The sequence below is a fragment of the Bubalus bubalis genome, chromosome 12 (genome assembly GCF_019923935.1).
Source record: "Bubalus bubalis isolate 160015118507 breed Murrah chromosome 12, NDDB_SH_1, whole genome shotgun sequence".
NCBI lineage: Eukaryota > Metazoa > Chordata > Mammalia > Artiodactyla > Bovidae > Bubalus > Bubalus bubalis.
In genome coordinates this window covers 59924002-59940532 of record NC_059168.1, presented here as the reverse complement: position 1 = coordinate 59940532, position 16531 = coordinate 59924002, and the positions used below count along the sequence as shown (strand labels likewise).

The following is a 16531-nucleotide window of genomic DNA, read 5'->3' as shown; positions in this document are numbered from 1 at the left end:
AGTGAGGGGGAAAGAATCAGTCATACCCTTGTAGGCATGTATACAGAATAACCGCCCTACGTGTTCTCGTTCTCTTGTCACCCCCACAGTCCTTGTCACCATGGGAGCTACTGTTCTTGTTGCCCACAGGAGTGGCTATTCTGGAAGTCCCTCCTACCCTCACCTCCTACTGTTGCTGAGGTTGCCCCCAACCCCCACCCCATGCACACTGAGGAAAGTTTCTCTCTGGCTTCTTGATGAGCCCCTGAGAATTTTGTTCCCTCCATTCCCACATTTCCCAGAATTCTCATTCAGTTTTCCTCTCTACTGAAACACCCCTGGGGCCCACACTGCAAAGCCCAGCTCAGAGAGGGCACTGGGCTATGGTTGCTTGGTCTGCAGCAGGAGAAACTGTGTTCTTTCTCTCAGATAAACTTGCGCTGAGAAGGAGGCTCTTTATAAAGCATGGTTTGATCCTGCCGTAGTGTTTCTTAGTACATAATTTGAGAATCTAAGCACTCTTTAAAAGATGGATTAAACAGTATTTATTTTCTGGCAACTTGGTCTCTCTCTTTCCCTCTCTCTCTCTCTTATTCTTAATAAAATATTTATTAGGAGAAAACGTATATAGCCCACGAGTAACTTATAATATGTTATATGTACATAGTCCACAAGTAAACATATAACCTCATTAAGTGGACTTTTAAAAAAGCAGCATTGGGAATAAGTGTCAACTTAATTTGTCTTTCAACTCCAGACATCATATAACAGGTTTTTTTCATCCTACCAGGCTGATTTTAACACCAGCATTTCTAGGGTGAATGAACAAAAGCATATAAGCCATGAGGATTTTGTGGACTTTTCTGATATTTACCACTCTAATGAAGAGTATTTCAGGAAACTAGAAGAGCTGAAGGCAGCCCACATAGAAACTATGGCAAAGTTAGAGAAATTGTACCAGAGTAAATTAAATTTAAAGGAAGTTCAGCCAGCAGTCACCAGGGAAGAAGCTGCTAGTGTCTCTTCCGGGTAAGTTTGTCCATATTGTTATCTGTGGACTGTAAGATAAAATGTATACTTAAAAGTGCAAAACAAATTATTTCAAAATATTTTCTCTCAAATATCCCTTTGTGCTTTTAATGATATATGGAGGTGGGTTTTTATTCAGATTGTTTGATGGCTTATCAACCTACTAGGTAGCTTCTTGCTAGAGGGTTATTTGGTGGCCATTTAGGTCCTTTCTCTCTGGTGCACCACTCTTAGACATGTATCAAAATATTTAGTCTGGGCTATTTTCAAATGTTGAATATTAAAATTCAGTTTTAAATGTCTTTTTTAAAATATAATATGTGGATTAACATGAGCTCATTACAGATACAACACAGATTGTTCAGAACTAAGACGTAAATCTGATTTGTTTTCAAAATGTTCATTTTTGCCATAAACCTCCTCCTTTTGAAACTTGAGGCCACTCCTCCAGTTAGTCAGCACTGATGGTGCATCTCCTGGGCACCGGACGTTGCCTGGGCACTGAGGATTCAAAACCAAGATGCTCTCAAGGACATCAAAGACAATCTGAGATCCAGAAATACAGCATGGTGTAACAGTATCATGGAGAGAGAGGAAGGGCAGTTGAACATGTCAGAGTGTCAGTGGAGGGATACAGGCAAGTGAAGTATCATATCGGAGTTCAGTCTTAGAGGAGAAATAGCTGAAGCAGATGTAGGAAGCGGGGAGTGCCCTTCTAGGCACCAGGAACCATGTGTACAAAGTGCCTTGAGAAATCACCACAGTGTGGGAGAAACTTCCTATGATTGGATCTGACTTAAGAATGGTGACCTGGGTAGGGAGAGGCAAGAGGTGAAACTGGAAAGGTAGGCAGGAGCTAGTCTTGAGGGGCTTTATAATCTAAGCTTGGTAACAATGGCAAGTCATGGGAAAGTTTCAGGAAAGAAAGTGATGTGATCAGATGTCTATTTTAGGATGGTGACTCTGGAAAACATGTGGAGAGTTCAATAGTGGTTAGATATAAGGAAACTCTGCTGTTTCAGGTTCTTCCCCTGTAAAATGAGGGAGTCAACTTAGATCAATTTCAGGCATCTCCCAGGCTCTGTTCTAAAAAAAATTTGATCGTTTTCATCAGCCCTGTCCAGTTCCTGTTTTCTAACTGATTTTACCTTGATCTGAGAAATTATGTAGTTTAAAATTTTTCTATTTGGTCACATGCAACTGAAAAGGTAACCTGATTATTCTCCTTACTTGCTTAGGTCTTTATCAGAAAAGAACTCCTATCACCCTATCTCATTAATGACATCAATTTCAGAACCTGATTTAAGTCAGTCTTCCTCCTTGATTGTGTCTTCATCTGAAGAAGAGTTGCCCAACTTAGAAAAAAAGTATTCTGAGAAAAGCAGTATGATGACCTATGCTAAGGAGCTCATCAACAACATGTGGACAAACTTCAGTGTAGAAGATTATATCCAGCATGAAGATGTCAACCTGCCAGTACTTGAAAAACAAAGAAAGAAACCAAAAGAATGGGTGCCAAGGATTACAGTACCTGAGCCTTTTCAAATGACAGTTAGAGAGCAGAAGAAAAAAGAAGAGAACATGAAATCGAAATCAGATATTGAATTGGTACACAAACTGCTCAAGAAACAAGAAGAGGACTCAGAGTGTAAGAAAAAATTCCGAGCCAACCCAGTTCCTGCGTTCGTCTTTCTCCCCCTTTATCGTGATATAGTCAAGCAAAATGAGGTAAGGAGGAGGGCTATGAAGGAGAGAAACAAAGAAGCTCTTTTGGCCTCTCAAAAGCCCTTTAAGTTTGTTGCAAGGGAAGAACAGAAGCAAGCAGTTCGGGAAAAGCAGCTGAAAGACTTTTTTAAGTCTAAAAAGAAAACAAATCGTTTTAAAGCCAGACCTGTACCTCGATCTACTTACGGTTCAACTATCAACGACAAGTTAACAGAAGAAGAAGTCTATAAAAACATTAGGGCGCAGCAGAGAACCCAAGACTTTTTACAGAATCCATCCCCTCTGCCTTACAGTCCAGCTCGCAGGACTTTTGCTACAAGGAAGTCCAGGGGTCCTGAACAGGCTGAGAAGTCCAAGTATAAACACAGGGTTAGGCGCCAGGCTGCTGATTCTGAAGACCTACCTGAGAGGTATCAGAAACACCACTCAGAACAGAAGTATCACAAATTCCTGACAGTCTGTGAACCATGTGACCTTCAGGCAGCCTCACACTCATCCACTAAAAGAGAGAAAATTTTGGCAGACATTGAAGCAGATGAAGAGAATTTAAAAGAAACACGTTGGCCTTATCTGTCTCCAAGGCACAAGTCACCAGTAAGGGCTGCGAACACAAAGCCTGCACCCTGTAGCTGCAACCCTCCAACGCCCACGGTGTCCTCCCGAGGAAGAGAGCAAGCCACAAGGTAAATAACCAATACAGTGAGGACTGACTCACGGTTGCTCTAGTGATTTTGTGTTGGGGGATTTGAAAATACTATGCTATGTTATCTGGTAACATATTTTACTATAAAATATAGAACATTTTGCCAGAAGGTGTGCTTAGAGGTCTTCCCTGGCGGCTCCGATGGTAAAGAATCTGCCTGCAGTGCAGCAGACGGGTTCAATCCCTGGGTCAGGAAGATCCAAGAACTAAATATATTTTCCATTTTATGAATCTTTGGGGCTAGAAACGGTTACAGTCAGCCTATCGATTTCTAGTTACAACTCAGATCCTTCTCAAAGGGTTGCCCTTTTTTTTCAGCCATTGAATTATCCTGTGCTAAATCTTTACTAAACAACATTCTCATTGGCTTAAAGTGAATTAAGCCTTAGTTTGTTGCCCTCAGGAGATCACTTGAGGAAAAGAAAATGTTGGAAGAAGAGAGACATCGGATCTTAACTAAGCAGAAGCAAAGAATAAAAGAATTGCAGAAACTCCTGACAACCCGGGCTAAGGCTTATGACTCACATGAGAGTTTAGCTCAAATGTCTAAATCCAGAATAAAAGCTCTCAGGTATCACGAGAGAACCCTGACCCTCCAGATCACTGGTTTTCAAACTTTTTTTTTTCATCAGTGTGCCCCTCAAATATATGAATGAATGAAGAATAGCGTTAATATTTCAGTTTGTGGATTCAAGTTACTATCAATTACTTACAGTTTACTTATGCACACACACTCACTTACCTCATGGTAAGAACCAACATGCATACTCACCCCACAATGAAGACCATGATGCCGTGTTGATGGGCAGAAGCATTTTATACTGTGGCCACGATTCACAGTTGTAATCCTGTATCAGCATCTAAACTTTTTATTTATGTTATTTTTTATTGTACAGTGTGATATTGAGAAAAATCTGGATTCACACAAAGCTCTTTTTTAACAGCTTGCTGTATAATCTCAAAATATTCTTCAGTAAACAAATATGTCCAAGACCTTTGTTCTAAGGTCTACACAAAATCTGATAACACAGATTAGCACATTGATGTTAGCATCAGTTATGTGATGTGTCAATTAACATGTGTGTTAAGGTTTAGTGGTATGTGACACACTGGAATTCTGCAGTACAAAGTTTGAAAATCAGTGTTCCAGAGGAATATTTTTATGTTGCAACATAAAAATATTCATGTTTAAGTAGTAAAGTATCTCCCTCAAAGCTGGGTAAGTAATATGATTTATTAATTTTTAATCTGATTTATAAGTACCCCCCAAATCTATATTTGCTTTTAATTGTGATCATTCCTTTAAATATGTATATTATATATAATAATTATTATATTCCTTTATAATGTATATTATATATATATATACACCTTATAATGCGTATAAGTGTAACTCATTGATAGAAGGAGCTTGATTTGATGAACTTGAGCAAAATATTCTCTAGAAATATACTGTTCATCTTTAGAAAGTAAACTGGATTTTCCATAATGCTAAATTGTGTATATTTAAGCATAATTATCATTTTATGGTATAATTATTTTTTCTAATCCAGGAAGTCATGATCTTGGTAGAATTAGTGTATTTTACATAGAGAAAATAGCATAGTTTAATTCATTATAGGATCTGGTTCAAACAGTGAGTATACTTACTGTGAGTTTTTGTGTTTTGGTTCCTGTTTCTCTATATGTGCTATTTCCATACTCCTTGTTTCTCCCCTACCCTTCTCCCATTTAATTAACTGTGCCACCAGCCTATAGGAGATCTCATCTAGGGAAAAAAGAAGAGCACCGTCTAATTTTCAGAAGAAATTCCTCAAAGAGAAGATACCTAATTTGGACCAAATTTTTTGGTTTATAAATGAGATGAGAGGGCATTGATTAATTTCCCGAGGCCAGTTTGAAGCCCCTTAATCCATTCTTGTTTTGAAGATTTCAGGAATCACAGCATACCCAGACTGTTCCTGAGATGTAAAATGTGTGCTCTCAAAACCTAGAATTTGTATTCTGCATTCCTTAAAAATTTACCAGTCTAATGGGGAAAAAAAATCTACCAGTCCAGAAAAGAAATTGTGATAAACTGTGCTCATGATTTAATTTCTGATTTGTCATCTAAGCTAAATGTTATATGTGCAAGTTCTTGTTTCTTTTAAAAATTCCATTCCTTTTATTTGATTTTAGAAAGAGTGAAAAGGAAAGGATGAGAGAATACCGACGAGAACTAGAAGAAAGAGAAGAAAAATTAAAAAACAGGCCGCTGCTATTTGAAAGAGTTGCTCAGGTTGTGTTTGTTGGAATTTGAGAGCTATTGTCAGCCTTTTTTTTTTTTTTAACCTCTCTAGCTCCTAATTTTCATCGTCCATTTTTCTTTGTGTTATGTAATTTACTGAGACATTATTATTTCTGTGACAGCTTCACCACATCAGTAAGTAATTTGCTTAAATTTGAGCACTGTATCTTGATGAGGTTCATAAGCTTGATAAAGAACATGCTACTAATCCATTCATTTTCAAAATAATAGTTTCACAACTTGTTTTTAATGGCTAGTCTTTTTTCAGTACCAACTTGGCCAGATATTGAGGCGAGGCTTCATGATATGAATTGGAAGTCTTTGAAGAATTAAAAAATGAAACAAAATGGCTAACTGAATCAGATTTATTTCTGCCAGTTTTTTTTTTTTCCAGTTTTATTGGGATAAAATTGACATTCGGCAGGTATAAGTTTAAGATGTACAGTATAATGACTTGACATTCATATGTTAGGAAATGATCATTACAGTTAGTTAATACCTATCAGCCTCATTGTTACCAAAAAAAATTTTTTCCTTGTGATGAGAAGTTTTAGGATTTACTTGTTTAGCAACGTCTACATGTTCCACACTGCGGTGTTAACTGTCGTCATCACGTTGTACGTTACCCTTCAGTACTTTCCTACCTTATAAGCGGAAGTTTGTACCTTTTGACACCTGCATCCGATTCCTCCAGTAATCACCAATCTGATCTCTTTTTCTGTGAGTTTTGTTTCTGTGTGTCTGTTTGGATTCCACACATAAATGAGATCATATAGTATTTGTCCTTCTCTGTCTGACTAATTTCTCTTAGCACTATGCCCTCAAGGTCCATCTGTATTGTTACACATGGCAGGATTTCCTTTTTTGTGGCCAAATAGTATTGCATATCTACCACATTTTCTTTATCCATTCATCTTTTGATGATCATTTGGGTTTTTTCCATGTCTTGACTATTGTAAATAATGCTGCAGTGAATTGACATAATGATTTCACTTCCTTTTAATAAATACACAGGAGTGGAACTGCTGGATTGTGTAGTGGTTCTATTTTTAATTTTTTGAGGAAACTCCATACTGTTTTCCATAATGGCTGTGCCAATTTACTTTCCCATAAACAGTGCATAAGGGTTCCCTTTTTCTCTACATCCTCACCGGCATTTGTTATGTGTTGTTTTTTTTTTGAGACCAGCCATTGTAACAAGTGTGAGGTGGTATCTCATTATGGATTTGATTTGTATTTCCCTAATGCTGGTGATCTTTTTTTTTTTTTTTGTACAGTTCTTCTGTGTATTCCTGCCACCTCTTCTTAATATCTTCTGCTTCTGTTAGGTCCATACCATTTCTGTCCTTTATCCAGCACATCTTTGCATGAAATGTTCCCTTGGTATCTCTAATTTTCTTGAAGAGATCTCTAGTCTTCCCCATTCTCTTGTTTTCCTCTATTTCTTTGCATTGAATGCTGAGGAAGGCTTTCTTATCTCTTCTTACTATTCTTTGGAACTCTGCATTCAGATGCTTATATCTTTCCTTTTCCTGTTTGTTTTTTGCTTCTCTTCTTTCTACAGCTATTTGTAAGGCCTCCCCAGACAGCCATTTTGCTTTTTTGCATTTCTTTTCCATGGGGATGGTCTTGATCCCTTTCTCCTGTACAATGTCACGAACCTCATTCCATAGTTCATCAGGCACTCTATCAAATCTAGTCCCTTAAATCTATTTCTCACTTTCACTGTATAATCATAAGGGATTTGACTTAGGTCATACCTGAATGGTCAAGTGATTTTCCCTACTTTCTTCAATTTCAGTTTGAATTTGGCAATAAGGAGCTCATGATTTGAGCCACAATCAGGTCCCGGTCTTGTTTTTGCTGACTGTATAGAGCTTCTCCACCTTTGGCTGCAAAGAATATAATCAGTCTGATTTTGGTGTCGACCATCCGGTGATGTCCATGTGTAGAGTCTTCTCTTATGTTGTTGGAAGAGGGTGTTTGCTATGACCAGTGTGTTCTCTCGGCAAAATTCTGTTTACCTTTGTCCTGCTTTATTCCGTATTCCAAGGCTAAATTTGCCTGTTACTCCAGGTGTTTCTTGACTTCCTACTTTTGCATTCCAGTCCCCTATAATGAAAAGGACATCTTTTTTGGGTGTTAGTTCTAAAAGGTCTTGTAGGTCTTCATAGAACCATTCAACTTCAGCTTCTTCAGTGTTACTGGTTGGGGCATAGACTTGGATTACTGTGATATTGAATGGTTTGCCTTGGAAACGAACAGAGATCATTCTGTCGTTTTTGAGATTGCATTCCAGTACTGCATTTCTGACTCTTTTGTTGACCATGATGGATACTCCATTTCTTCTAAGGGATTCCTGCCCGCAGTAGTAGATATAATGGTCATCTGAGTTAAATTCACCCGTTGCAGTCCATTTTAGTTCACTGATTCCTAGAATGTCAACGTTCACTCTTGCCATCTCCTGTTTGACCACTTCCAATTTGCCTTGATTCATGGACCTGACATTCCAGGTTCCTATGCAATATTGCTCTTTATAGCATTGGACCTTGCGTCTATCACCAGTCACATCCACAAGTGGGTATTGTTTTTGCTTTGGCTCCATCCCTTCATTCTTTCTGGAGTTATTTCTCCACTGATCTCCAGTAGCATATTGGGCACCTACCAACCTGGGGAGTTCCTCTTTCAGTATCCTATCATTTTGCCTTTTCATACTGTTCATGGGGTTCTCAAGGCAAGAATGCTGAAGTGGTTTGCCATTCCATTCTCCAGTAGACCACATTCTGTCAGACTTCTCCACCATGACCCGCCCATCTTGGGTTGCCCAACATGAGCATGGCTTAGTTTCATTGAGTTAGACAAGGCTGTGGTCCTAGTGTGATTAGATTGAGTAGTTTTCTGTGATTATGGTTTCAGTGTGTCTGCCCTCTGATGCCCTCTTGCAACACCTACTGTCTTACTTGGGTTTCTCTTACCTTGGACGTGGGGTATCTCTTCATGGCTGCTTCAGCAAAGCGCAGCCGCTGCTCCTTACCTTGGACAAGGGGTATCTCCTCACCGCCGCCCCTCCTGACCTTGAACATGGAGTAGCTCCTCTACTTGGATATTATTTAGATATTAACCTCTTATCAAATAGATGATTTGCAAATATTTTCTCCCATTCAGTAGGTTGCCTTTTTGTTTTGTTGATCAGTTTTTTTTTAAGTGAGTCTATAATTTTTAGTTTTAGCTGTAATTAGTGAAATTACTTCCTTTTTGTAAAAATTGAAGTATAGTTGATTTACCATGTTGTATTAGTTTCTGGTATACAGCAAAGTGATTCAGAACTGATACATACACATACATATATATATATTCTTTTTCAGATTCTTTTCTATTATAGTCTACTACAAGACATTAAATGTAGTTCCCTGTGCTATACAGTAGGACCTTGTTATTTATCTATTTTATGTAAAGTAGTGTATATCTGTTAATCCCACCTCTTCCCTTTCCCCTTTGGTAGCCATAAATTTGTTTTCTGTGTCTGTGAGAACAACTTCCTTTTTATTGGGAAAAAAAAAAAGCTTGGTGCTATGAACAATGAATTATAATTTTACTAGATTTATACTCAGTTTTTCAGTCTTTCCCTTAAGAGAAATGTGTTGATGTCAGGTGATCTTTTTTGTATCCATAAGGGAAAAGCTCCTATGGGCCACGTAATTTAAAAATAGACAAAATCACTAGAGGTTACAGGTGCTGTGTTGTGAATTTCAAGCTGTTACATTTGGAGCTTGCTGCCAGCAAGTGTCTGGGAGAGATGAGTGTCCTGTAGGACTGTCCTTGTCAGAGTCTCACTGAGGACAAAGGACATTCGCTGTGGCATATTACAGTCTCTCAAAATTATGGGAACCCTTTACTTACTGATTTGGATATAATTTTATGTAACACTTTTCACTTTAAGGGATTTTTTTTCTCACATCCCAGTTTCAGCTTTAGGGGAGAAAAATGATCATATGCTGTTCTACGTTACTCAGCATGAAGTGATTGACTTTTGCTTCACATAGTTTTTCCCCACTCTCTACTGCAGGTTTTATGTCCACTGGTCTGGATATATCTACCCAGATTTCTTACAGGCATCTTATATTCATCTTGCCACAAAGTAGACCTTCCTCTCTGGGAAGAATAGACCTTCCTCTCTATTTTTCGTGTTTTTGTTGGGCTGCAATTTAGATGACTGGAAGCCACTTTTCCCCCCACTTTTTCTCACTTCTCACTGAGACCTGAGAAGTTCCTGTCTAAACAACTTTTGGATCTACCTTTCTCCATTCCTGATGGTGAAATGCTAGGTGAAGCCACTGTTATTTTCTGAGTTATTATTATGGTTTGACTGGTTTTCTTGCCTTGTTCTTTGCAAAGCCACTCACTCTGTCTTCTCTTTGCCATTCCCATTCCCTTGCCACAGTGTTCACCCCAGTAACGGTGGCAATCATGCACTTCACTGATGCCATTTGTTCTCATTTTCAGTAAATGGTATCAAGGGAGCTTGACATTGGCTTCTCCAAACAGTGCTGCAAGATGGGTATTCTTGTCTTGCAGAGGAAGAAACTGAAGTTGAAAGAAAGTAAATAACTCTTAATGTCTATAGTTAGTAAATAATGGAACTAGGAACCCTAGTTGGCCTGCTTCCAAATGCTTAGCACTAAGCTGTCCTGCTTTCTCCCAGAAGATAAGTCCTCAAGTCTTAACATGGTGTACCGAATCCTCTCTTATCTGATCCCTGTTGACCTCTTTAGTTCATCGACCACTGCGCACCTCCACCCGCTTCTGTGTACACCCTTTACTTGTAGACTGTACCACACCACTAGTTTCAAACTGGAAATCTTTTTTTTTTTTTTTAATATTTATTTATATATTTGGCTGTGCCAAGTCTTAGTTGCAGCAGTTGGGATCTTTGATCTTTGTTGTGGCATGTGGGATCTTTTTAGCTGTGGTGTGCAAACTCTTTAGTTATAGCATGTAAACTCTTAAGTTGCAGCCTGTGGGATCTGGTTCCCTGACCAGGATTTGAGCCCGGGCCCCCTGCATTGGGAGTGCAGAGTCTTAGCCACTGGACCGACCAGGGAAATCCCTCAAACTTGAAATCTTTATTCAGACTGTTTCTCAACACCCATATAACTCCTTTGTATCTTTCCTCTGAGTCTTTCAAGGCTCAGTATAAAATCACTTCTTGCACTGTGTCCCCAGATTGAGTTACATGCTATTTGTTCTGTGTTCTTTTATTACCCTTTGTGCATTTCTGTCTTTATTCCTATGTATTGTGTGGAAATTATCTGTTTAATGCTCTCTCTTCTCTTTCAGCTAGTTACTTTGAAAGGTGTTGGTCAAATCTTTGTGTTGCTAGCTCCTAAGACAGCATACGGCACAGAGGACATGCTCATAAACATTTGTTGAACCCGAACTGGGCTATTTCTCCCTGGGATTAGCCCAGGCCTAGAGCACTACCCTAACACAGTAGTGATGAGTCTCAGCAGTAAGAAGCAGTTCTGCAGTGCTGTGAATTCCCAGTCTTTCTAGTCACCAGAGAAAATGTGGCAAAATAGTGGTGTGTGTGAAATTAAACCCATAAAGAAGTGTTAAATATTGAAAGCATAGGTTAGTTTCATAGCTGATATTTTCTTCAACCAACTTCAGCCAACACATATGCTATCTTCTCCCCATATACCTCTACCTCCCATGAGGGCTTGTCACAAAATAAGTAGTCAGTAATTAATATTAAAGGAAAGAATTGCTATAAACTTCGGCTTTAAAACTAAGTATTTTTTTCCTCTTCAAACTAGAGTAGTGATTGTAGACAAATTGCCTGAAGAAACAAAGATAATTTATTTTTTTAGTATCTTAGATACAAAAACAAAATAATCATTCAGTATTTTAACCACTTTTAGTTCATAGTCTTTACAGTTCTTTTTGCATGGTGAAGCTTGAGGGGGACATGTTTGTTTTAAAAAAGAACAGTTACATACTATTCACCTTGATATGAAATATTAAAAGATAATAAATTCTATATACAGAGTGACTGGCAGTGACTCACCATTATTTTGGTTTTGTTAGCATAAATTAGTACTTTTTTTCTTGCAGTTACTATTACTGCTAATTAACAGCTGTTATTTAATAAATTCACTCACAATGGTATGCATTACTTATATATGAATTATATATATATATATATATGCATTATTTATAAGTGTTAATTATTTTCTTGCTGCTGTTGAGTTATCCCCCTAGCAGAGTTAGGCTGTGATCTAGGACAGAACAAACCATGTTTTCCTATTTCTTAAAAATCACAGGATTTATTAACTGAATATGTTAAATCAGATTTTAAACCAAATATTGGGGCTGCCCTGGTGGTTCAGCTGGTAAACAATCTGCCTGCAATATGGGAGACCTAGGTTTGATCTCTGGGTTGGGAAGATTCCCTGGAGAAGGGAACGGCTACCCACTCCAGTGTTCTGGCCTGGAGAATTCCATGGACTGTATAGTCCATGGGGTCGCAAAGAGTCGGACATGACTGAGCGACTTTCACTTTCAAACCAAATATTAAACAAAGCATTAAATCAAATTTTAAATCAAATTCAGATGAAGGTTTAAGAGCAGTAACATTGAGTAGTATCATTTAAATCTTTTATACCTCATTTGCTTAAATCAGAATATATTCTTTTTAGCACATTGAGTTAGGTCTGGGGTTTCTTTATCCTGCTTTACAGACTTTGGGGCATTGTTCTCAGGTCACTTTCCCATGCCTTTCAGTTGCCCAAGGCTTGTCTATTGGTACTCATAGCCTCTGGTGGCATTTTTACTTACTTGTCTGAAAATCATCATCCACAGTGGGTGCATTTCGGCAGCAGTTTGAGTGCTTCTTTTTCAGTTTTCTAGAGTGTCAGAAAACGCACTGGTGATAGTTTCATCCATTGTAATCAGCCCTTGCCATTTTGGTTTCTCCCATGAAACACTAGACTCCAGGGTCCTTCCTTATCCTGGAATCTCTGGGTTAGGAAAATATCTGACACTGCATTACTGAAGTCAGGCTTCAGGCCACGTTGGATGACCACTACCACTTAGAGGAAGCAGCATGGTAGAGTGAAGAAGACCCAGGAAAGGATTAGGAGACTTGCTTTTCCCTCAGTATATTCTGTGACTTGAAGCAAACCACTTAACCTCAGGAAGGATGGACCGAGTATCTTGGTTTCCTCTTCTGTGTTAAATTTTGGGGTGAGACCTTGTGCTCTTCCACACCCTTTTCAGGATGGGATGCCACTGGTGCATTGGGACTGGGCCATTCCTCATCACTGTCCTTTAGTTCCAGGTTCAGATAGTGATTTTTGGCCCTGTGCTAGTTCACACCCACGCGTAGGAGGTAAAAGTGGACTAAAGTCAAGGCATTCGTGTGAACCTCAGTCATCTTGTGAATCTGTAAAGCCTGTAGTATCAGGAACCAAGGCACTCATATGAACCTCAGTTATCTTGTGTCTCTGTAAAGCCTGTGGTCTCAGGAACTGTGATAATTGATTTGCTTTAGGTATGAGAGGGTCATCACGATTCCCACAGGCCCCAAAGCCAGGAAGTCACAGTCTGGAGATTTGAACCCAATTCTAAATTCATGTTTTTCCTGCTGTATCTATTGCTTCCCCCACACAGTAAAGATAACAACATTGATGATTTATACTCTTCAGTGGATTAGAGACATGGCTTGTAAAGAGTAAAATTTATAGTAGGCACATAAAGAACCCTCTGACAACTATCACATGATCTTATTTTCTTACTGATTTTTGTTTCAGATATCCTCAGACAGTCATGAAACAGTACAGTGTAAAGAATAATTATAGTTCAAAACTCATGTGACCATTACCCATGTTAACAAATATAGCATTAGAGCATTGCCAGTACCCCAGAAACGCTGTGTGCCCTGCCCAGATCAAAACTATTTCACCTAGAGGTAACCACCATTTTAACTTTTGAGATGAGCATTTCCTTGTTTTTCTTTACGGTTTTACCGCCGATGTACCAATCCCTGAGCAACATGGTTTAGTTTTGCCTGTTTCGAGTGTTCTATACCATGTGCACTCTTTTGTGGCATGCTGCTTTTGTTCAGTGTTTGTGAGGTCCATCCATGTTGTAACATATAGCTAGAGTTCATTTTCTGCTTAATTTTAGTCTGTTATAGGAACGCACCAGTATTTATTTATCCATCTAGTGTTGATAGATATTTAGGTTGTTTCCAGTTTGGAGTTGTTACAAACAGTACTATTCTGAGCATTTTGGTGTGTCTCTCTGGGCACATAGGTTGGAGTTTCTCTAGGCACCTACCTAGGAGTGGAATTGCTGGTCAGAGTATGCATATTTTTCAACCTGCTGTGATTATTGAATTTAATTTTCACTGGAGCTTTTAACATTTTTAATGGAAACTTGAAGTCTTTTGTCCTCCTCTAAAAAGGTTTGTCTTTCCTATAGAAAAATGCAAGAATGGCAGCAGAAAAGCATTATTCTAACACTTTAAAAGCACTAGGAATATCTGATGAGTTTGTTTCAAAGAAAGGCCAAAGTGGAAAAATATTTGAGTACTTCAGCAATCAAGAGATGAAAAATTTCACTGAAGATAAAGAAAGGTAACATATGTAAGATGTCTGAATGGTTAACCTTTGAAAAAATTCTTGCTTGCAGGAAAGCATAAAAATCTGTTCTATAAGATTTTAAAAGGTGTTTTATCTAATGGAACACACATGAAGTGTTGTAAAACATATTGACATTTTACATGTTTGACACTTCAAAATATTACATGGTGATGAAGTATTTTTTAAAGTCAAATAATGTAAATTTCTGACATAAATAATGAAAACAATAACATGCTTTCAAATGAAGTTTAAAGAGTCAATCTTTACTTTCCCAATTGGTATTTTATAGACTTTTATTGATAAATTGGAGCTTATACACTTGAGGAAGACTGGCTGCAGGATGGCATACATTGCAGAGGGTTTGTTTACCTTTAAACCAAATCCATTTTCCTTTGAAAGATTGATAAATTTCTTCCTCTAGCTTTAATGAAGAAGAAAAAATAGAAGAAAGAGAGAATGGGGAAGAAAATTATCTTACTGATACCAACAGCCAAGATTCTTGCAAGGAAACAGATGAAGTCAATGAAGAGAATGGAGAAGAGAAATGTGTTGAAGAATAAAACTGAGTCAATTGGCAGGGTCGCCTCTCTGTGCCCCTGCTGTTGTTGGCAGCATTGGGCATCAGAAGCTGTGCTTGTGGTGTTAAGGACATCTATGAGAACCCATCTGTTGTGTGCAGGCCTCTTGAGCGAAGTCCTCATGTGGCCTGAAAAGGTCAAATCCAGCTAATGGGTCATTTGATCATTTAGAGTCAGGTTTTGCCTTCCAGTTTTTAAAATCACTGTATATGGTCTGTTTGCAACTTTGATCTATTTTTAAAAAATGTTTGAGAATCACAGCTGTCACAAACTGATTAGATATAAAAGTATACATCACTTCATTATTTTGGGTGGAAAAATCACTTAACATTGAGAGTAGAGAGAGGTATTGGCCTTTGGTGATTTGTTTGGAAAAAGTGTTCTGGAAAGCATGAATTGAAAAATAAATATTTTTAAATTATACTATTTTCTCCTTCTTTTTCTCTTCAATACATCTCACAAAATGAATCCTCAAAGTTATTTTACTAGGTATTTTAAGTTTCTTATCTGAGCCATTTTTTAAAAAGTAATAAGACGTAGGAAAAAATAGATAACTTGCACATTTACATTCATTTATGTACTGAGAGTTACTGTTAAATTATCCACACCATCATCACTTTTTCTTTTACCTACTTTCATTCCAGTTTATTTTTAAAACATAAATTATTAGAAAAGTTTTTATACTAGTTTTTTAACTCTGTTTATTATGACAGGTGGAAATAATTGTAGCATCTGAGTTATAATCTTAATGAAATTAAATATCACCCCTGTTTTATAGATGATGAAATTGTACATAACAACTTGTTCAGGACAAGTCTCCAAAGTAACTCAGATTGAACCCTTTAATACTGAACCGTTACATGCTGTTGTAGATACTTGTCTTTCTGTGCATAATGTTAGTTTGATTTTATGAATCTTATTTTGCTCTTTGAGCAAACTTTTGCTTTAAAAATTCAAACCAGTCATAAAGATGTGATTGAGTAAGATGTTTTTAGAAGAAAAAGATCTACCTCCTTTAAAGATGATGAACTAATAAAGGTATGTATAATAGTACTCTTTACCAACTGGCAGTTTATGCCTTAAACTACAAAAATGAGGTGATTTTTCTCAATTAAGGGCAAATGCTTACTCCTAATTCCTTTCCTACAGTTTGTGTTAAACTCATTATCATTAGATTGAAAACTCTCCTTGAGAGTTGGCACTAGTTAAAAATTCATCTTTCTATTCCTTGAATATTTTGCACAGGATTGTCCATATAGTAGGTACTAAATAAAGGCTTGAATAAATAGATGGATATCGTTTTAAATTTTACTTATAATTACTTCAAAATGAGTACACACAGATTGAAAACATTTTCCTTTCAATTTATTGAGAACCTGTTGAAACACAATTCACAAATTGTAACATTTAAAACATAACTTGCTTCCTAAGGATTTATTCTGCATTCTGTTTCTTCTCAGTTTTTTGGGCAGTGTATAGGACTTGGTTTCACGACCAAGCTTCAGTTTTCTTTAAAAATGGGAATTGTATAGTCTGTGGGGTCGCAAAGAATCAGACATGACTGAGCAACTTCCACTTTTTTCCA

General features: G+C 37.7%; 1 protein-coding gene across 3 annotated transcripts in view; it reads left to right on the top strand.

Annotated features, from left to right (window-relative positions):
• Positions 1-15369, top strand: part of FAM161A (FAM161 centrosomal protein A) — a 29617-nt gene extending 14248 nt beyond the window's left edge. For 2 of the 3 annotated variants that reach the window (XM_006049386.4, XM_044926035.2), the window contains exons 2-7: positions 770-1008; positions 2247-3416; positions 3840-4007; positions 5615-5714; positions 14208-14362; positions 14790-15369. In XM_006049386.4, coding sequence (XP_006049448.3) covers positions 770-1008; positions 2247-3416; positions 3840-4007; positions 5615-5714; positions 14208-14362; positions 14790-14928 — 1971 coding nt within the window. In that variant the 3' untranslated portion in view covers positions 14929-15369. The remainder of the gene's footprint in view (positions 1-769; positions 1009-2246; positions 3417-3839; positions 4008-5614; positions 5715-14207; positions 14363-14789) is intronic. The other variant, XM_006049388.4, reaches the window with a different exon arrangement.
• Positions 15370-16531: the final 1162 nt, after the last annotated feature.